General features: G+C 34.0%; 1 protein-coding gene across 2 annotated transcripts; it reads left to right on the top strand.

Moving 5' to 3' along the window:
- The first annotated feature begins 539 nt into the window (after positions 1-539).
- Znf214 (zinc finger protein 214) lies at positions 540-13,538 on the top strand. Of its 2 annotated transcripts, XM_046438210.2 has the most exons (4): positions 540-793; positions 1,146-1,208; positions 10,110-10,271; positions 11,602-13,538. In XM_046438210.2, exons 3-4 carry the CDS (start codon positions 10,145-10,147, stop codon positions 13,293-13,295), a joined length of 1,821 nt encoding a protein of 606 aa, XP_046294166.1. In that variant the 5' UTR covers positions 540-793; positions 1,146-1,208; positions 10,110-10,144; the 3' UTR covers positions 13,296-13,538. The 2 variants fall into 2 exon arrangements, with proteins under 2 accessions (XP_046294166.1, XP_046294167.1); XM_046438211.2 differs by lacking the exon at positions 1,146-1,208.
- Positions 13,539-23,391: the final 9,853 nt, after the last annotated feature.

Here is a 23,391-nt window from a genome sequence, read left to right on the forward strand (position 1 = left end):
TATAAAATAAAATATATAAAATAAAGGTCTATCAACAATTTAAAAAAATTTAAAAATAAAAAAGAGCATGCACTTCCAAGTCTTTCTGCAGTCCCAGGACACCGAGGAGGGGCTCCTTTCCACGGGTTCATCTCAGCCCCACTTTGCCTCCAACCTCAAGATTAGGCAGGACAGGGCTCCAAGGGCACGACAGTGGGCGCAACCACCTTTCGCCAACCAGAGCGATCCTACAGCAAGTATTTCCTAGGGTTTAGGCTAAGGGGTTACGCATTTGTAGTCTGTGAATATCCCAGGACTATTAGAAGCCAGTGACCCCATTTCCCGGACACCTCAGCCATGCCCCACTTCCCGGGACCTTCAGCATCTGGAGGCTCCATCCAAGGCTCAGAAGCGCCAGAGGATACCGTCCTTTCGCGCGGGAATAAGAACTGCTAGGGGTTGAGCTACGCTACTGCTCGATCTTTCTGGCCAATCAGGAGTCACGTCTTCCAGAGCGCTCCTCTCCCACCCCGCCCCTCTCGTATCCTTGGAAACGCGGCTGAGTCAACGCCTGGGAAGACACCGGACTTCCGTTTCGATCCAGCCGGGCTGCGCCATTGTTTGCGTGGGCCTAGGGTTTTGGACCCTCCGGGTGTTCCTTCAGAGGCTCCGTAAGTGGCGCCGACTCTCGAGAGGGCCGAGCCAGATGTGGACCAGGGCTGGAAGTGCTGTGGCTGAAGGAAGAGTGGCAGAAAAGTAGAGTTGGGGCGAAAAGCGACTCCGACTTAGAAACATTGGCGACACCCCGGTATAGGTGGGTTACTCCTAGCTCCTCTCGCCTATTAAGGATTAAGGAGGGAAGAGGGCAAAAGGCAGCTTGGCCCGGTGGTCGGGTGCTGGGTTGGGAGGTGTTGGGGTGGACTCGGGCCGGGGACCTGGATGCACATCAGAGGCCTGCGGGTCTTGCTGCAGGAGCCGAGGCTTCGCGGATCTGTAGCCCTGAGATCCCGCTCCTTGAGTAACATTGGTGCAAGTGAAGGGATGCTACCCAGCTCGGCCCGTGGCGCTTGGTGGAACTCTGATGTATCATCTTGGGACCTGCGTGAATAGTTTTTTTCTCTTGAGAGATAGGGGGTTCTTAACTAATTGCCTATCTTTTTTCCCAGAGACTTACCCGTGATCAGCAAGGAAGAACCTGAGTGGTAAAGGCTCATGCCCCCACTTTACAGGTGAGGAAACAAAGGCCTTGGAAAGTGTAGAACTTGGATCTTTTTATAAAGTTCTAGAAATGGTTGATAGCAGAGTTGAGATTATAATCATATTCTGGAAGGTCTAGATCTTGATCCTTCTCCAAAATTCCGGTTTCCTTTGTGATAGATAGAATCTAGTATTTTGTTGTAATAAGTAAGAGAAGGCAATGGAATTATTTTTTCCTTAAGTTAATTTAACAAAATATGAGCAATACTCTAAAAACAGAAAGAAGACTTTTACATGTGCTGCTATTATTTACTTTATGATCTTATATTAATAATTTATATAAATAAACCATATAACAATACATGTAATTAATAACTAATTTAATAATGTTTAAACAGGTTAGTGAGTACATATGCATATTAAGTATTAGGTAAAAGGCTATAAGTAAACACATCTAAATGTCAATAATGGCTGCTTATGGTTCATGTTGCACAAGAATAAATAACACATTTAATATGAATACTCCTCTATACTATGGCTTCATTTTGTACATTTATACTCCCCTGCAATAAGTCTGGTTACCTAATTTGTCCCCTCTAATTCTACCTGAGACTAAATGATGATTTTCCTGTAAATCTGAGCTGCTGTTGCTGTGTTTTAAGTGCCACTCATTCTAGTACAATTTAATGTGGATAACTCCATATATTATTAATTTCTCCCTGGAGAGACCAAACTGTGAAATCAAATTTTGTTTTTCATGTCTAGAGTTTTATCCCTTAGTGTCTCTAGACGCTTAGAAGCATCAAAGTGCCAATTTTTATAGCTCTGCTTTCTAATCCTTGAAGGGGAACAGGAATGTTTCTGGGCTTTTTTGGACCTCTTTGTAGGAGATTTGGGAGTCATATTTACTTACTGTGCGGGGAATTTAGTGCCATGCTCAGTTTTTCATTCCTTCGTTCCTCACCCACCTCCAGCTTAGTTGTCTCAACATTCCACCCATTCCCAGAAGAGAAGCACAAAGGAGAAACAGTTGTATGCTGTTTTCCTCAAAATTTGATCTCAGGTAAATAGGATTGTCTTTTCTTACTTATAAAATGCCCTGATTCTTCATGGGTAATGGAGATAGTAGAAGTAGCAGTGAGGACACATGGATCAGATTGCTTAGAACATGTTCCTCACTTGCAGAAAGGCTTCCACGCCTCCTATGCAGCATGCCCATGCCTCCTACCCAGGGATTTTTACCAACATTAACTCATTCCTTCATTCAGCCATTCAAGTTCAGGCTACATATCATTTGTATTGTTCTTAGTGTTCTGAGATAAATATATTAGAATGTCTTTGCACTGAGTAATTTAAACCAGGAAATTAATAATATATGGAGTTATCCACATTAAATTGTACCAGAATGAGTCTCACTTAAAGGACAGCAACAGCAGCTCAGATTTACAGGAAAATCATCATTTAGTCTCAGGTAGAATTAGAGGGGACAAATTAGGTAACCAGACTTATTGCAGGGGAGTATAAATGTACAAAATGAAGCCATAGTATAGAGGAGTATTCATATTAAATGTGTTATTTATTCTTGTGCAACATGAACCATAAGCAGCCATTATTGACATTTAGATGTGTTTACTTATAGCCTTTTACCTAATACTTAATATGCATACATACTCGCTAAGCTATTTAAACATTATTATGTATGCATACATATATACATACACATATATATAAATACTAAACATAGGTTTATCTAAGGTACATGTATACAGAAGATGAGTATTTATAAAAATTTTTATTAAAAATTTTTCAGGAAGGCAGGGAATATTCCCAGTGCATAGAACTGGACCTTGCATGTAGTAAGCATTCAATAAATATTTGCTAAATATGAGTGACTATTATTTGTATATTTTTTTCATTTAACATACAATGAGCATTTTTCTAAGCATTTCTTAGTAGTATGAGTTTTAATGATTATATAATATTTAATTCAAGGTATGTACCATTCTTGATTTAAATATTCTTTTATTAGGGATAGGTATGTCTTATTTTGCTATTATAAACCACTTCTAATTAATATTCTTATACAAAATTTATTAGACACAAGTCTTTTTTACTTTCTTAAGATATACTTTGAGAAATAGGAAAACAGTCAACAGATATAAATATGTTTTAGGCTTTTGAAAACCTAAAGTTATTTTTAGAAGTATTGCATGAACTTAAAATTGCATGACAATTTGATCCTAACTTGTTCAACTTTTATCAGCATTAGATATTATTTTTAAAACTTTTCTTTCATTTGCATCCTCTTTAATCTTCAGTAAGGTTTACTATTTTTTCACTTATATATTAATATATGTCAATAGACCCTTCATCAAAAAAAATTGCATTTTTTTTGATGAAGGGTCTATTGATATATATTACCTTTTTCCCTACTAACCTTTTTGTTTCCATTTGATAGTAGGTAGTCTTGTATATAAAAAAAAATAATAATAATTTGTTACATATTGTAAATATTCCTCTTACTTTACCATTTGCCCTTTACTTTCAAGGGCTTCTTTGTTTAAATGAGCTTTGAATTTGTATAAAGCAAAATATCATCTTTATATTTTTAAGCATTGAAATATATTTTTATTTCCAAATTTAATATATACTTTATTTCCAAACTAATATATAATTACTTTTATTTCCTCAATTATTTTTTATACTTTTAAGTATTTTAAAAGTTTAACTCCTGAGTCTATCAGAAATATATTTGAATGTGAGAAATGACAGGAGAACTTAAACATTTTTTTTTATTCCTACTTGGTTATTTAATTCTACTGGTAATATTTGCTTTCTCTACTGAATGTGGTTCTCCCTTTTCATATACAAAATTAGTAATTCTTTTAATATTTTAGTTGTAGATGGACACAATACCTTTATCTTGTTTATTTAACTTTTTTTTTTAATTTTTTTTTTTTCAATATGATGCTGGGATTCAACCCAGTACCTCATGCATGCTAGGCAGGTGCTCTACCACTGAGCCACAACCCCAACCCCCCCGAATCAGTAATTCTTGACACACATGCAAATCACTTTGGGGCTGTCCTGTTTTGTGGATCCATTTCCCAATATATTTACTGGTATCAGAGTGTTTTTATTGTTATTCCATTATATGTAGTTAACTTAATGGGCAACTAAGACGAATAAGTTTTTTTATTTAATAAGGATAAAGAAAGGGGCTGGGGTTATGGCTCAGCAGTAGAGCGCTTGCCTCGCATGTGCAAGGCCTTGGGGTTGATCCTCAGCACCACATAAAAATAAATAAATAAAATAAAGTTTAAAAAAAAGGATAAAGAAAGGAAAGAAAGAAATCATATGTTAGAAATATTCCTCAGAATGACATTATGGTGATTTCCATTTTGGGAAAAAATATTAAAGTTAGGTATAATTAGTTTTAAATACTGAATATATTAACCTTTCAGTATGTTTTATTAGTATAGAATATTGGTCAAAATATAGCTAGTGCTATCTTAGCTTGCTGTCTATGCTTGTTTCATGTCTACTGTTTCTTAGTTTTATGAACTAGATTTAATTACTTGACCAGTTTCTCATCTTTAAAGTGGGGAAATAAAACTTACTGTGTAGGAGTATGATGGTATATAAGGGCACACACACAAAAAAAATTAGCACAGTGTTTGACGTATAGAAAGAACTCACTAAGAGTCAGTTGTTATTTTATTAGTTATTACTTAAAATATAATTCATATCTAATACAACTCTTTTTAGTCACCAAGCCATAAATATGGAGGAAGAGAATCTAGCTTCATTTTTCCTTCCAAGTGTCTATTTAGTTGTCCAAACATCATTAATTAAATAAGCCATTTTTCCCCCACAAATTTAATGTCACATCTTCATGTTTAAAATTCCCTGTTGAACCTGGGACCATTTGCAGGTTTCTATTTTTTTTTATATTGTTTTCTTTATTCCTGTGTCAAACCCATGCTATTATAGAGGCCTTATTATAGTTTAAATATGCTATTAAATTAGTCTCCCCTTATTATTCCTCTTTCAGAATTTCCTTTTTTTTTTTCCCCCCACAAAAGCACTTGAAAACCACTGTGTTAGATCTTTTTACCCCCTCATCAAAATCTTGTTAGTATCTTGATTGGATCCTATAAAATAGAGGTAAATTTAGTGAGAAAAAATTATATATATATATTTTTTTTTACATAAGATTGAATGGGATCTTCATACTCTTTCAACCCTTTTTTAATCCTTCCAGATTCTAGAACTATCTTTATATAGGCTCTAAGTATTTTTGTCAAACTTATTTTGAGGAATTTATATTTATATTTGTATTGTTATTATAAATATTACATAGAATAATTTGTTATAATGTCTTTGCTATTTTTCTGTATTATTTGAATTTTATATATGATATATAAAATTTAAATTTATTGTAATGTATTACATATATGTAGAAGAGTATATGAAAACACATATGTACAATTTAAAATATAAGATAACATCTGCACTTATCATCTAAACCAACAAATACTTTTAAAAGCTTCCTGATAACCCCACATTTTCATTCCCACCAACTTGAGGGGGTATAACCACTTTATTAGAAGTTGTATTTAGTATTTTTAAGTCTTTCCCCTATATTTTAAGCTGTGCATATTTGCATCTCTTAGAAATTATTTAGTTTTGCATATTTTTGTATATTGTACAATGTAATGACTAAATATATTCTCCTGTGAATGATTTCTTTAGCATAATGTTTTATTTTTATACTGTATCTGTGTTGTTTTACATAACTATAGTTCCTTTTCACTACTGTGTACTATTTCATAGTATGAACAACTTATTTATCTATCCTATTGTTGTTGAACCATTTGGATTGTTTCCAGCCTTTTGCTGTTATAGTAACTACTTTACTCTAATTGTTCTTGTACATATCTTCTGGTATACATAATGTAAGCTTCCATAGAGTACAACTGTATTAGTGGAATTTTGAGGACATTAATTTGTTTTATAACTTCCAGTTGTTTTCAGCTGATTTTATGATAGTCTTCAGATATGCAGCCTACCCTCTACAGAAAATCTATGTGCTTTCACATCAGTGGTGTAAAGATCATGGATCTGCAATATCTTTTTCAGGTTTACAGTTTTAATGGGAATGCCTTTAATATTTTGTTTTGGGTTTTGAGATATGATTAGGAAGTATTCTTTCAGCAGTCATTGAAATACTTATATGACTTTCTTATTTGACATTATTAAGAAGGTTTAAACTTAATAACTTTTCATTTTAACTCTTCCTTTATATTCTGGTATAAAGTATCAATTTATTATGCTATAATATGCCTTAGTGTTGTAGGAAATTAAATTTACCAAAGATGACCACAATTATACTTTATCTTGTCCTTAATGTTCTTCTTGAAATGTGACTGATATTCTTCCCCACCAAAAGGCAGGGCCTATGTCCCTTCCTCTCAGATCTGTCAGAAGCTTATGATTGGTTCAAACCATGGAGTTCAGTAGAAATGATGCAGTGTGAATTATGAGACTAAGTCATAAAAATAATGAACCTTTTCCTTGCTTTTCTCATGGGAAAATTGCTACCACGTTGAGAGATAATCCAGGCCACATAAAAGGACCAAATGGAGAGAAACTGAGACCCCCACATCAACAATCAGTAACAATTTGCCTGCCATGTGAGGGAACCATTGTGAAAGTGAATCCTCCCTCCCAGTCGAGATACTTGATGACTATTGATCTAGACAATAATTCACAACAATTTCATAAGAGATTTGAGCCAAAACTGCCTACCCACTCCTAAATTTCTGGCCTAGAGAAAATGTTAGAGATAATAAATAATTATTCTTTTAAGGCTTTAAGTGTTGGAATTGTTATACAGCAGTATGATAACTTATAATCTACAAGTGTTGCTGGATTTTATTTGCTTTATATATTATTTGATTTACCTATTGTAATGTTAATATTTTCCCCTAGAGAACTAGTTCTTGGATTCATTTAACAATGGCAAAAGTTTTCAAATTCCCATATTTTCTTGTGATTACTTTATTGCCTTTCCTTAACAGTTAAGTAGTGTTTTCATTACATATGGTATAATACTGGAATCCTGTTAATTTTTTTCTGCATATAGTTAATCAGTTTTTGATCACCATCTAGTGAAGAATCCATACTTTCCTCTTTGATTTATAATGCTACCTTCATTGTTAACATGTTTTCATAAAGAAGCATATTGGTTAGTGAGAGGCCTCTATTCTGTTATACTAATTGATTGTTCTCTTCTAATTTTGCTACTAGCCTTTGGTGGTATGTTATTATCTAGTAAGGCAAGTCTTCCCACTTGGTTTACTTCTCCTTATGGACTTATTTTCCTTCCCTATAAATTTCAAGGAAAAAAAAAGTATATTGTGTTTCTCAAAAAAAAAAAATCCAACTGCAAATATTCTTTAATTGTATTGCATTTAAATCATCTCATCCAAGAGCATGGAAGCATGCTTCTCCTTTTATTCAGATAATCTTCCTTCTTCTCTTTGGAACTTGAAAGGATAGAATTTTTTATATTCTTGGTTCAACTGGTCTGTTTGTTGCTGTTGTATATGAAATTTTACTTTCTAGTAGTTGATTGCTGATACAGTATGCTATTGTCTTATTGTAACTAGTTAATTTTGCTGAATATTTAGTTTGTTTTATGTGCATATTCATGGGTTTTCAAGATACATGTCTCTAAGTATGAAAATAATGATACTACATTTGAACTACAATTGAAATATCTCCATTAAGCCTATAGTTCTTACTATACACCGTTAACATTTTAGAGAGTTTAGAAATTTTTTTAGTTTGCTAAAAGCTTTTCTTAATACCATGTATAGGTGTTCAATTTAACGGAATTTATATTACATGATGTTCCTGAATTAGCTGAGATAATCATGATTGTCTTCTATAGTTATTAATACAGGAAATTATGTTGCTAAATTTTTCTTTTGTTGAACTCTCCTTGCATACCTGGAATAAACTGCACTTGATCATGATGTATTATTGATACATTACTTAATTCAATTAGCTAATATTTTATGTAGGAATTTTGTATATTTACAGATCTTCATTTCTAAAAACAGGAGATTAGACATTTAATTTTCTGAACTAGCTGAACACTCCTGGAAAATTCTGGTATTTGAATCACATATACAGCTAATAGAAGAATTATAAGATATTTGAGTAAATTCTTCAATTTTAAAGATAGAAATCAAGATGAATTTGGGGCAAACAGGGATTGAGTCTGAGGAAACATTATGTAGACAAGAGACTATAAACTCTAATTAATATTTCTAAAGGAATTAAAGAAGACATTATATCCACGAAACTCTTAGAAATATCTCTTAGAAAGATATTTAAAGCATCAATAAAGTGAGAAAGAATGCCAAGAAAAACAACCATGAGTATGAACATAATCTCACTGAAGTTAAAATATAAAAATAAAAAATAAAAATTCAGTGGAAAAGTTGAAGGTAAAATTGGGAAACTTTTCCATATGATAGAATAAACAGACAGAAACAAATTATATAAGGGAAAATGGACAAAGCAAATATAGACTATCCAGGAGAATGATATATGACTAATAGGGGACTCAGTTTAAGTGCAGTCTTCTAGATGAAAGAAATCAAGAAAGGAATTTTGCAGAGAAACATAAGAACATTTCATAGAGTTGATGAGCAGTCTCTAGATTGTAATGCTCACTGAATAATCAACAAAAAAGTCCCAAACCAAGGAATCAACAAAAGAAGATCCTAAAATATTTTTATAGAGGAAACAAAATATTACCTACAGATTCATTAGAATTTAAAAAAAATCAGTCTCAGAAGCAATGCTTGTAATAATGAAGCAATTCTGAGAAAAAAAATTTAGTCTACATTTCTGCACTCAGTCAGTTATGAGGGGTTAATGATGATTTCAAGTGTACTGTGATTCAAATGATCTGGGAATTTTTCCTAGTAATCCTGCTTGGAGATTTTCTTAAATGATGTATATTGAGGAATACCTTGTCTGCTTCTCACCTTTGCCTTTTTCACTGGCAGTGAGCTTAATATTCATAGATTAGTTTGGATTCATTTTGATGTGTTCCTCCAAAATGACAGAGTAAAATAAAGAATTATGGAATATTGAAAATTGAGCTTTAAAGAGTAGCCAGTCCAGATTAGAGCAAGAAGATAATATTTCCAAAATAAAACGGTTGGGTAGGCTGAGACACTTGATAAAATAAATTATATAGAGCTTTTCAAAATAAGAATATGAGGATAGCAAATTTCTTAGAACAAAACAAATCATCCTTTCAAACAAACTTTATAATCATAGTCAAAATTATATAAGCACTGCATTGATTTAACTGAAAATTAGTGAAAATAGTATGAAAATGATGAATAGAACTCTAGTATATAATTCATCATCTCATAGGAAGAAGTAAATAATATCTAAAATGATCACCCATGAAGCAATAATATAAGCAATATTGAGTAATATTATTGCACTTGGCAAATTATTCTTGTCTGAAGTGTACATGTGTGGGTCCCTTCTGGGCTGCCTTCTAGCTCTGTGATCATTGGCATTAATCTGTTTCAACCATTATTTACTATTTTTGTAGTACAGAGATAATAATAGTATCTACCTCACAGGATTGCTATGAGGACTAACTAAAATATAAGTTGAAGTCATTATTAGCTCATTGGTTGACAGACAAGTAAGTATTTCTTTGATAGTGATAATATTTGATATTTGGATACATTTTTAAGCCATTTGGCTACTTGTTATATCTCCCCTTACCTTTCTTGTTTTTCTTCTTTTTTTGAAGTTCTTTCTTTTTCTATGTGGTTTGCCACTTATATTACCTACTAAATATTTTTTTCTTTGTTCATCCTCTCACTTAGATTTCTTCTGCCCCAAAAGCCTCATCTTTAACCAGATGGCAGTAACATTTGAAGATGTAACAATTATTTTTACTTGGGAAGAGTGGAAATTCCTGGATTCTTCTCAAAAAAATCTCTACTGGGAGGTTATGTGGGAGAACTACACAAATGTCATGTCATTAGGTAAAGTTATCCCAGCTCACAAGGAATTTAGAGCTTTCTAGAACCAATTTTGTTGAGTATATTTCAGTTCTTTGTCTGAGTTCTTGTGTTGGTGTGATAGAAGAAATATTCACAAAATATGTTTTAAGCCAGATGACAAATACAGTTTGAGTATCCCTCATGCAAAATGCTTGGGACCAAAAATGTTTTTTAGATTTTGGAATTTTTTGGATTTTGGAATATTTGTATGATCTTTATTGTTTGAGCAATCCTAATCCAAAAATGTTCCAAAATCTGAAATTTTTTGAGCATTATGTCAGCACTGGATTTTGGAGTATTTCAGATTTTGCATGTTTGGATTAGGGATGCTCAACCTGTAAAATATAAGGCAAAATATCTTCTAAGACATCTGGGTTATGCAATGACCTAGATATTTGTGATTATTATTTTTAATTATTTTCTATATTATTCTTAGAGCACAAATCTCCATACATAGTAAGTTTTGTTTGTTCCTAAAGTTGTTTTTCGTCATACCGTTTGTACAAATTGCCTTTTGTTATATAACAAACTACCCCAAACTTAGTGGCTTAAGATAAAATTTATTATTTTTTTCATGATTCCTCAATAGGAATCATGGATGATGTCTCATAGAGGGATTTTCTTGGGACTGGGTGATTTTAAGATAAGGCTGACTGGCCTAATTCATATGTCTGACAGTTGGCTCAAAATCACTAGGGATATTGGAGATACATTGGCTATATGTCCCTTTTTTTCATGTGGTGGTGGTGGTCGCAGAATTTTCAAAAGCAGCAAGAGAGAAGGCAAGCACTCTTCAAATTTCTGCTTTTGACACTTTAGCTGTTATCCCAGTGAGCAGATTATATTACCAAGCCTAGACACAGTGTGGAAGGAGAGCACCCAAAGGCATAAGCAGAGTTAATGCAGCCATTTTTTTTCCACCCAGTCTCCCACACTATTCTATAGCAGAAAAATAGAAACATATTTTACTTCTTATAATAATGTCCCAAGTAAAGTAATATAGTTTAGTCTTCAAAACTATTTCTATGAAGCAGTTGGCCTTATTTTTTATTATAAATAGTACCTGATAAATTGTAAATTGATGCTCAAGGTATGTTTGTAAAATGAATGAATGAGCAAATGAATAAATATGTACATGAATGTACAAAAATAAATAAATCTCTGACCCAAAAGGAGCGGCCAAAGTCATACCCTTCATTCCTACTCCTCTCCACACATCTTCCTACCATTATGAAAGTCTTTGATTTAGATAATTGGAAAGCTTTAAGCACAACCTTCATATCATCACTAAAGTAACTGTTTATTCTTCTAGGAAACTTGAATGAGAGCTACAAGCCACAAGAAGAACGATTCAAATACTTACAATATGAAAATTTTTCCTTCTTGCAGAGCTGGAGAAATGCTAGCACTCAGATATACGAGAATCAAAATTATAATGAAACCATTCAAGGGGTAGATTCCAAAAATGTAAAGCAACAAGATCTTTCCCAGTGTCAAGAGTGGTTAATTCTCTCCACACAAGTACCAGAGTATGGAAACTATGAACTGACCTTTGAAGGTGCAAGCCATAGGAACTTAAAATTCAGAAAGTTAATACCTTGGCAGTCCTTAGAAACCAAAACCACCCAAGACTTTAGTAGAGAAGATTACATGAATGATTCCCATGGTTTTCGAAGGGACGGAAACCATCTTGTCATATCTAGGAAAAATCTTTTTATGGAAAAAGACCAGAAATTCATAGCTCAGCATTCTTATATCTCAGTGGAAGAAGCCCTTCCAGTATATATTGGGGAGATATGCCAGTGTGACCTACTGAGAGACTCTATGGAGGAGAAATACTGTGTCTGTAATAAATGTAAAGAAATTCGTCATTGGAACTCACAATGTGTTCTCCACAAGAGAAATCAACTTGGAGAAAATCTCTATCCATACTCCATTGGCACAGCATGCTTCTCTCAGAGATCAGATTTTTACAGATATCCAAGAATCCACATAAGTAAGAAGCTGTATGGATGTGATGAAGTTGGCAGTAACTTTAGTCTTGGCTCAGGAGTTTACTTTCATCAGAGAGTCTTCACAGGGGGTATACCTTATATATGTAATATATGTGGTAAGAGCTTCAGTCAGATTTCTTGTCTTCATAGTCATCAAAGTGTCCATACAGAAGAGAAACACTATAAATCTGAGTGTAATAAGGACCTCAATACAAATTCACTATTTCACATTCATCAGAGTCTTCACACAGAAGAAAAACCCTTTAAGTGTGATCAGTGTGGTAAGAGTTTTAGTCGGAGTTCAGTACTTCATGTTCATCAGAGAGTCCACACTGGAGAAAAACCATATAAGTGTGATGAATGTGGTAAGGGCTTCAGTCAGAGCTCAAATCTTCGAATTCATCGATTAGTACATACAGGAGAGAAGTCTTTTAAATGTGATGACTGTGGTAAGCGCTTTACTCAACGCTCAAATCTTCAAATTCATCAGAGAGTGCATACAGGAGAGAAGCCTTATAAATGTAGTGACTGTGGGAAAGACTTCAGCCATAGCTCAGATCTTCGCATTCACCAGAGGGTCCACACAGGAGAGAAACCTTATACCTGTCATGACTGTGGGAAGGGCTTTAGCAAGAGTTCAAAACTTCACACTCATCGAAGAATACACACTGGAGAGAAACCTTATAAATGTGAAGAGTGTGGTAAGGGATTCAGTCAGCGTTCACATCTTCTCATTCATCAGAGAGTTCATACAGGAGAAAAACCCTATAAATGTGCTGATTGCGGGAAGGGCTTTAGTCACAGCTCTAATCTTCACATCCACCAGAGGGTCCATACTGGAGAGAAGCCTTATCAATGTGCAAAGTGTGGTAAGGGTTTCAGTCAGAGCTCAGCACTTCGAATTCATCAAAGAGTCCACGTGGGAGAGAAAACTTATAAATGCCATGAGTATTATAAAGGGTTTGATCAGAATTCATATCTTCACAATAATCACAAGAGAGGAACTGTATAAATCTTGTTTATTAATAGCTTCAAGTAAAATTTAATCATTAAACTCAATAAATGCTGCTGGAAAAGAAATCCTATAATTAATACAGAATTCTAAACAAAAATAGTTTCCCCTCCTACCTCAAGAGGCAATTCTTAGGAGAATTACTATTTATTTAAAATTAAATGTATTTTCTTTACTATAAATACAAAACATAATTATTACAAAATATATATTAAAGTTTAAGGAAGGATTTTTTTTTTTGCATCCTGTTGCATTCTAGCCTTTTTTCCAGTGCATTTTAATGTTTATGAAATCAAACAATGTCCAACTTGTATTTTCACTGACTTCAAAATGCTTTTAATTTTTGTTTCAAAACATTTCATTTTGGTTTTAATTGAAACTGGCTCGTCATCTTTGAAAGAGCATCTCTTGACATCCTCGGAAAGTCTTTGGGAAGCCACAAAAAAGATGGAATTTGCAAAAGTTGAAATTCAAACTGGTATTGTTCAAATATGGACAAATAAACTATAGTAGAATTCAATTCTTATGCAACAAAACCAACCTGATAAAAGATGAGAAAACATTGTATGACCCTGTATCTAAGATAATAGATACACTGGAGATGTTATCACTGTCATCCAGAAAACTCAGGAACCATTCTTCTGTTGCTAGGGTACTGCACTTTGAGGTAACCACTTCTCCCCAGGTTTCCACATTCATTCATAGGCTCAGAGACCAAGTAGATTTAGATTCCCTAAGAAAGGTATGGATGAAAGTTAATAGTGAATTCTAGAAACTAAAGATCATCTATTGGTTCAGAAATAGAGATTCAAGCAATAGAATTTAACTTCAGTAGAACAGAATGGTAATATGGAAATATCTGCTAGGAACAGAATTGAACCCTCCAGCTAATTGTGAAACAAGAGAGTTGGCCATTATGTGTCATAGAGTTAGGAATACTCAAATCCTATTTCGGTCAGCTTTTCACTGCTATGACCAAAAGACCTGACAAGAACAAATAGAGGAGGAAAAGTTTATTTGGGGGCTCACAGTTTTCAGCAGTCTTAATGCATTCCTCAGGGTGTGACCATGGTGGAAAGGTGCCAGAAGAAAACAGCTGGACATATAGTACCAGGTAGCAGAGAGAGAGTCCACTCTCCAGGGACAAAATATATACCCTTAAGGCACACCCCCCCAGTGACCCATCTCCAGCCATACTCTACCTGCCTTCAGTTATCTTAGTTAATCCCTATTAGATTAATTCACTGATTGGGTTAAGGCTCTCAACCCAATCATTTCATCTCTAAACTTTCTTGCATTGTGTCACATACACTTTTGGGGGACATCTAATATTTAAACCACAAGTCCTAACTATTGATGCATAGTTATGTTTAGATATTACTTCCTAAGAAAAAATGGACCTGTTTAGGAAAATAAGAAGGAATTGTAATATCAAAGAAAGGAATATCATCCTGAAGACTTAGAAGCCTAAAACCCTGAAAATTGGCTCTTTCAGGTTCCAGAAGAGAATTTCATAAAAATTGGTATCCTCAGTATCATAACGAAAATATCAATAAAGCTAGAGTAGAACTCAGTAAGTAAAGAAGAGAAATAGACAACAACAAGGTCTTCAGAGAAATTTAAAATTCTGTATGAAAGTAAAGGCTATGAGCAGAATGAACATTGTAGAACATCAAGTAATGTAATGAATAAATGAAAAGGATAATGTGATAGAAACAATGAGAAAAGACGTGAAGATCAAGGAATAGAATGTAAGGATTAAAGTTTCTAAGGAAGGTAAAAGAACACTTGGGTGCATCTGTAATCTCAACTGTTCAGGAAGCAGGCAGGAGAATAGTGAGTTTGAGGCCAGGGAAACATTAAAAACAGAATCAGTCACCAAAGATATTAATTTTTCCTGATTTAAAAATATATGTTCACTAGATTTTAGGCAAAAATGTTTTAAAAAACAATCTTAGAAACAGCTTAGAAAAAGAAAACAAAAGTATGTAGAATGAAAAATTCTGGTGATCTACAAAATCAAAAAGGGAACATGAACAAAGATCTTTGCAACAGTAACTCAAAAAAGCAAGGACTAGCACTTTCAGAATTCTGAGATTAAAAACAAAATTTTATCAACAAATCATATATATATGCATATATATATAAACTATAAGCAAGAAACAAAGTGTACCGTATACTTGCCTTTCTTAGAGTTCAAATGTGGAAATCATGGTATAAAAGGATTGGTGATGATTTCTGAAATCAGTTAAACTTGCAGTTATGGCTGAATAGTTAATTTGTTTACAAAACTTAAAATATTAAATAGTTGTGCAGGAAAATATACAAATGCTAAGTATAAAAGCAGAATATATATAAAAGTCTGTAGGGAAGAGTAAGGTTGTCAGATAAGATGCAGGTGACTTAGTAAAGTTTGAATTTCAAATAAGTATATACATTTTAATTATTTTTAAGTATGTCCCAAGTACTTATACTAAAATTTTATTTTTGAAATTCAAATTCACCAGGTTCTTCTGTTTCTGTTTGCTAAATCTGACAACTTTGGGAAGAGATAGCAAAAGAAAGTATGCTACACTTATAATCTTAAATATCAGAAACTCAATAGCATTTTCTTCTTGATATTAACAATTCAAGGGAACATATTTTGGCAAAAACTTAGAAAATGCATCTAATTGAACTAAAACATATACCTTTCATAACAATGGATAAGATAAAAACAAAATATTTAGCCCCTATGTCAAAAGACAATACAAAAGAACTCAAGAAATTGGCATTAAAAAATAAGAGACTGAAACAAGATAAAGGCTCAATTTCTTAAAATAGGTTAAATGCCTTATTAAAAGTCCTTTAAAATATTTTATTTATTTATTGTTTTATGTAGTGCTGAGGATTGAACCAAGTGCCTCCCATGTGCTAGGTAAGCACTCTGCCACTGAGCTACAACCCTAGTCCCTAAAAAGTTTCAAAAATACTGATTGGATTAAAATTTTGATTGTATATTATTTCAAGTGGAAAAGCAAAATGATACTCATTAAATATAAAAGACTGATGGTATTAGGCAAACCAAAAGGGTTGTCTGTTTTTAAAATATTTCAAAATATAATTAACCCATCAAAGTAGGCTAAATATGCAAAATAACTACTTTTCTAAACTCTTGCAAAAAATCAAAAAAATATAATGAATGGGAAATGTCTTTGTAATGCCACTAAATTTTTTAAGGGATCAAATTAAAATGTGGAATAATATTAATAAGATTAATGAAAATTAACAAGGACATAAAAAAATGTCTTAAAATTTTTCTAGAGGGAATGTTCCCAAGTTAATTTATAGATTTGTTCCAAATCTCAAAAGAGAATTTTGGTGAGGTTTTAAATGTAAAATTCTAGCACTTAAAAAAAAAAAAAAAAGAGGCATTGGAGAAAAGAGAAAATAATTATAAGATAAATGAGATTGCCCTAACATATAAAAAGTTGCATGTTGACATTGTAATGGAGAACATGATTATATATTTGAAAAAATTTAGAATCTGAGTCAATAGTTTAGAAATATACTAGTATGTGGATTACATATTATATATAATATACTCAGTAAATATGCACATATACTTCACATATAATGAAGATCTATGAATAGAAGGATTGTTCAGTAAATGGGTGGTACTCAGATAATAACTCTTGGGTAAAAAGCAAAATTAGGCCTTTATCTCGTGATCTAAATCATAAAATACATGTTGGTGAAAGCAGAAGTTTTCAATTCCTGTTCCCTGTACAGGAATTTAACTACATAAGAATTTTAAAACTGGGGGGAAATTATGGAAACCAGACAAAAAAGAAGAAAAATATTTGCCATGATGATAAAAGTATTAATATGAATTAATCAAATGAGTACAAAGCTTAAAAATTTACAAAGAACATGAAACAAGGAAACAACATTATTATTATTATTATTATTATTATTATTATTATTAGTTGTTGATAGACCTTTATTTTATTTATTTATATGTGGTGCTGAGAATCAAACTGAGTGCCTCACACATGCCAGGCAAGTACACTACTGCTGAGACCCAGCCCCGAAACATTACTTTTAATAACAAAAACAATAGATATTTTCAGTAAAAGTATGGAGTGATATATGCTTATATACCACAGATGTTGAAGGTAAATTATTATAGACTTTTGGGGAAAGTTATTTGGCCAACAATGTGCTTTAAGTATGTTACTACTTTTTGCTACATAATTCCATAGCTAGGAATGATACCACTGTTGGGGAACTTCTAATTGTAAAGAATACAGGTCCACTCAAGTTATACAATGCAATAAATAGGGTTGTATTACATCACATAGTAGAATCTCACAGAAAAATTCCAAGGACAAAAACTTCAGCATGGGAACCACGCTAGAAAGCCATTAGACAATGAAGCTACTCTTCCATTATCATTGTTTCTTTTCTCTTTTGGACCTCCTCTCTCTTCTCCCTACAGGTTGACTTATTTATGCACTTTATGCATGACTTCTAATTGCCATTCACTTCTGAATATCATTTTCCCCCATTTCCTTGCCCTCTACTAACCTGTCATGTCCCCCCCCCCACCCACACACACACCCTTGCAGTGTATATTCAAATTTCTGAAAGGTAGAAGATAATTAACTCAGCTTATAATGATTACTTTTGAGACAAGGCTAAGCTATAGGATACTGGTAAACCTTGGGCTTGGCTAGCATTCCATCAGATATCCACTTTGGTCTCTTCAGAAATGGCCAGGGATGATGGAAAGCATATAACATCATTGTTAAGGGATGATGTACAAATATATTTCTTTAGAAAGTAGTGGATTTGAGCCAAACATTCTCAATTATATTAGAACACGTACAAAGATAGTTGTTCAATATACTTATTGTAGCATTTTTTAATATTCCCCACCCACCAATATCATTTTTTGTCTCAAGATCCTTGTTTTAATAACATTTGTGAAGTCCCTTTCTTTCAGATTTATACTGTATAATCAAAGTCTTTTTGTCACTTGTAGTACGTAGTTTATAAAGTCTTGTTGGGGAGTCTAAAGTATCATTCCTACAACTTTATTTCACACAATACCTTAGACTTCTTTTCCTTATTCTAGATATATGATGTAACTGAAAGAATTCAGTGTCGGGAAAGTTGAGTATAATACTTGATGACATTGCTAAACTAAAATTATACCTTAGAGCAACTGATCTGACACCTTTAGACCTGTTTCCTCATTAATAAAATGAGATTAGCCTAGGTTATTTCCAGAAACCCATCTATCACTATCATTCTGTGGTCATTAAAAATATTCCATCTTAAGCTGGGTGATGTGGCACATGTCTGTAATTCCAGTGACTTGGGAGGCTGAGACAGGAGGATTACAAATTCAAAGCCAGCCTCATCAATTTAGCTAGGTCCAAAGCAACGTGGCAAGACCTTGTTCAAAAAAAAAAAAAAAAAAGAATTAAAAGGACTGTGGATATGGCTCAGTAGTTAAGCACCCCTGGGTTTAATCTCCAGTCACCCCCACCAAAACCAATCTATTTTAAAAATGACTCTGGGGACTAAAACTAAAATCTAGGCTAAGAATTTTATTGAACCATAAGAAATTTCTGATTTTCAACCCACCAAAATGGCAGTTTTTTATGGTTCATATTAAAATATCAGGTTTTGAAGTATGTAAATATTCAGTTTGTATAGTTATAGTAATTTGGCATCATATATGTAAATACATGTAATTTTTAAAAAATTTCTTTCTCTAATTTATTAAGCCTTTCTGACATCCAATATCAGGATATGAATGCTGCTCATGGAGGGATGTTCTTACCATCAAGAACAATCAATACTACTTTCTTCTATCCCATTAAATGTTACAAAAAGTGCACATTTTACTGTGTTTCATATGCAGAACTTGACTTTCCATTATTTGTGTTTAGTGGGTTTTTACTTTCTTTTTCATCACTTTGTTTTTCCTGTATTTTCTAATATTCAGTTTTTTTTGTGGTGAGGAAAATAGAACACTAGAATCTTCCAACTTTTCTACATTCAATCACTTGACTACTCACTAGCTAATATTACTATTAAACAATCATTTTAAAGGTAGGACTGAGGTATGCTAACAAAACTATTTTCAAGGTCTACTGCAGAATCAGCGACCTCCCATTGTCATCCCTGACAGGGGACAGCTTGATCCAACATATGCAGGAGGAGTTGAGTCCTCTAGATGGCGCTGTTGCAACATCTGTGACAAAGCAGGCTGTAAAGGCATGTCTCCATTCTTGCTCTGACTTACGGCATTCCTGCTTCACTTCTTTCCCCATTACTGCCTCAGTCTCAATGCCTCCCATTGGATCCCCATTTTCTTTTACATCGGTGTTATCCCCCTCTTGCTTGCTACCCACCCCTGGCCTCAACAGTTTCTTTTGTTCTTGTTTTCTTTCTGGTTTTGTTGTTGTTGTTGTTTTTATCTCTCCTGGCGGCTGCCTCTCCCAAACAACAGTGGGGCACTGCTTCCCCACCCAGGAGTGGATGCAGGGGAATATGAGGTATTGGAGTGAAAATTTTCCTGATCAGTTGGATGACACTTTTCTTCCAAGTCCACTTGCACCTTGAAGATTAGAGAAGTTGGAGAACCCTCTAGCCTGGTCTCTGAGTGGTCCCCTGGGGAGTTTAGAAGGAACTGCTCCTAGGGAGTCTTCCTTCAGTCATTCTGGCCAGTCTCTATGGGGCCCTGATGGTAAGTTTGGGGTTTGGGTCCTCTCTCTGTGCTGCAGGTTGCAGGCAGGGCTCTTTGGTCAGATCAGGACACCTGGCCAGAGCATGAGAGTTGATCCTTTCGCCCATGCCTTGCCTTTTGGAGGCAGCCTTGGTAACTTTAAAGAAGACACCCTCTGGCTTTTGGACTGCTGTCTTCACAGGGAGGGCAGGGTTCTTCCCAGAGTGACTTAAAGTTGCCTGGCACTGAGACCCGAAAGCAATTTCAGGGTTTGGATGGAAGACAGCAAGGCAGAGTGTTCTCATGTTGGTGTTATTGACAGATGGCTGCCTTGAAAAAACATGGTCCAGGACAGATGTCTTCCTGATTACTTGAAGGCACATTGCCCTGATTGGGTGCTGGGGTCAGAGTCCAGCACAAAGTTCTCACTAGTACTGCATCAACTTCAAGTTAAAATTAGCCCATTAACACATGGAGCAAAAAAAAAAAAAAAAAAAAAAAAAAAGCATAAATATAAAACAAATACAGTGAGTTTAAATATGAAGAAGCACTCAACCTCAGTGATGATTTTGAAAAAAAATGATTTACAGTGTCTACTTAATGCAATTCATGCCATGTTAGAAAATTAAATTGCAATTTATATGTTGTTAATTAATTTGTACAATTAATTTAGAGTGTCACTCTTACTGTGGTTATAACCTATGAAGGCCTCCTGTTGGCTGGTCTCTTCAGGTTTTCAAATGCTCTAAGTTGCTGGAGCACATGCTGCAAGGGACTCTGTTTTTTCTGTTGTGTGAGGGTCCTCAAATGTAATCAGAAAGGGAAGTTCAATCTCCATTCCCGGCAAATATGACTCATGGGACATGTTGCTGTCTTAGTCGTCTCACAGTTTTCCTTCCCTCCATTGGTGATTTGCTTCCTGAACATCCTTCTCATCGCTTATGAAGAATGGCTGTGCTGACATTGGACTGTAAATTCATAGCCATTGATTTTGTGTTTTGCTATCTTCTTCTCTCAAATTTCAAACTGTATTCAGGAAAGATCAGGAAATAAGAGTTGAAGGAGCAGACCACCAGCAGTGTTCCTCAGGTGAGCAGGAACTTGCTCTTCTCCCAGGCTCTGAACTCTTCACTGTCCCTTCTCTGAGAACAGGCAACCTCTCTAAATACATGTAATTTTTAAGACAAGAACTTATTCTTGTCCAGCAAGAGTGAAAATTTTTTTACCCCTGAATGAAGTTATGTCAAATTTCTACAATATGAATCGTAAATCATATGCATCAATCATTAAGTTTCTTAATCTTACATGCCAAAAAAGATCCATATTTTATATAAATGTTCTTAGTTGGGACCACATTAGAGGAATCATAATGGTTTTCCTGGGATAGTCTCAGCTATTGTTTCTTAGGTCTTAGGATGTAACTCAATTGGGATGGTGCCTTCCTAGCACGTTTAAGGTCCTGGGTTCAATCCCCAGTATTGAAAAATAAGGAACAAACCAGTGACTTCATTATTGCTTCTTGTCCTAGTGCATTTATTAATGATAGCCCCTTTTGCTTTCTAAATAATCCTGTTTGGAATGATAAATTCTCTCTTTACTCTTCACTGCTATTCAATAACTATAATAGAAGTACGAGGTGAATAATAGCTGGAAATAGGAAGGGAAAATTCTGAGCTACAATTTGTTTCTGATGTTAATGGCAAAGGGGAGATTTTGATCTCCCACCTTCTAGCCTGAAAAAGTCCTAGTTTATGTGAAAATATTCATGACATATGAACTATTGTGGCAAGATAGCATACTATATTCTCTATTTTTTCTTTATTGCAGATATCACTTTCTTCCAACAATTCATTTAATAGATATGAATTGAGCACCTACTACGTGATCTTGTTTCAGAATGTGGGGGGCATAATAGTAAACAAAATAGATGAAAATCCTTACCTTTATCAAAATTGCTTCCTAAAGTTGATGCAGACCATAAGCAAGATAAAATTTAAAATAAAATAATTATTTTAAAAATTATACATGCGACTGAGTATAGTGGCATGTGTCTGCAATCCCAGCTACTTGAGAGGCAGAGGCAAGAAGATCATGTTTGAGGACAATCTGAACAATATAGTGAAACCACATCTCAAAATTTTTATATGTATATTGATAATAAATGCCAAGGAAAAAATAATTGAAAACTTCAGGTAGGTAGTGAAAAAGTCTGTAGTTTTAGATAGGTTAATCAAGGATGGTCTCACTGAGATAATATTTCAAGAAAGATTAAAATACTTGAGAGAGCAAGTGAGCCACATAGATATCCAGGGAGAAGAATTCCATAGAGAAGCTTTAGCAAGTGCAAAGGTTCTGAGGTTAGCTAAGAGTTTATCTAGAATGTACCATGGCACAGTAAGGAAGGAAGAAAATAGGGAATGAGACTAAAAGTTATATATGCCTTATAAATCACTGCAAGGACTCTCCTTACTTCAAGTGACATGAGAAGTCATTGGAGGATTTTTAGTGACATGATCTGACTTAAATTTTATAGGTTCATTCTGAATGCTATGTTAAGAATTGACTAAAGATAGGGGCTAGGGATGAAGCAGGGATTCCAATTAGGAAGTATTGCAGTAATCCCCAACAAATAAGGTTTAACAGTGTCAACAGTGGAAGTGAGAAATAATAAAATTTTGAATAATTTTCATTTTGATGAATATGTCAGAAGGTATTTTTAAAACTGGACTCTAGATATTATTTTAATGGAAAGAAGGCCAACATATTTTCCAGAAATGAAAAAAAAATTGTGTAACCTTGAAGTTGAGCCTATAGTATTTTAAGGATAGTGAAATCAGTTAATGTTTTTATGTTGGGGTTTGAACTACTCTTAAAGGACTAGGGCTTTTTTTTTTTAATCTGGATATTATAAATGAACCTCTAATTGTACCAGGGGAATAATTATGCCTTGATGAGTCAGGGTAGGTTTTCCAGAGAGTAAATTGCAATAATCTGAGGAGTGAGAGGAAACAGAAATATTAAAAAAACTGAACAAAATATGAAAAGTTTTAGGAATAAATGTAGCCTAATGATTAATAGCTAGACTTCCTGAGTTTAGGTCCATTTTTAAGAAGAAATAGTATATTTTTATACAATAGCTACAAACTTACAATCTTTAGGTTAGTGTGAATTTGGAATAATGCATACTGTCATCAGCAATTCTGGAAGGAAAAGAATGAGTCAGGCAGATTCTGCCAGAAATGCCTATCAAGTAAACTGATCAAATCCTAATACCTACAGAGTATTGTACGAGGCTATGCAGAAGCTGAAAAACCATGTGATCCTGCCCAAAAGGTGATAAATAACTATGGTGTATTTCTGTTCATTTTATCAGGT

The sequence above is a fragment of the Marmota monax genome, unplaced genomic scaffold, assembly GCF_021218885.2.
Source record: "Marmota monax isolate L192 unplaced genomic scaffold, Marmota_monax_Labrador192_F-V1.1 WCK01_AAM20220418_F8-fsc00061, whole genome shotgun sequence".
Lineage (NCBI taxonomy): Eukaryota > Metazoa > Chordata > Mammalia > Rodentia > Sciuridae > Marmota > Marmota monax.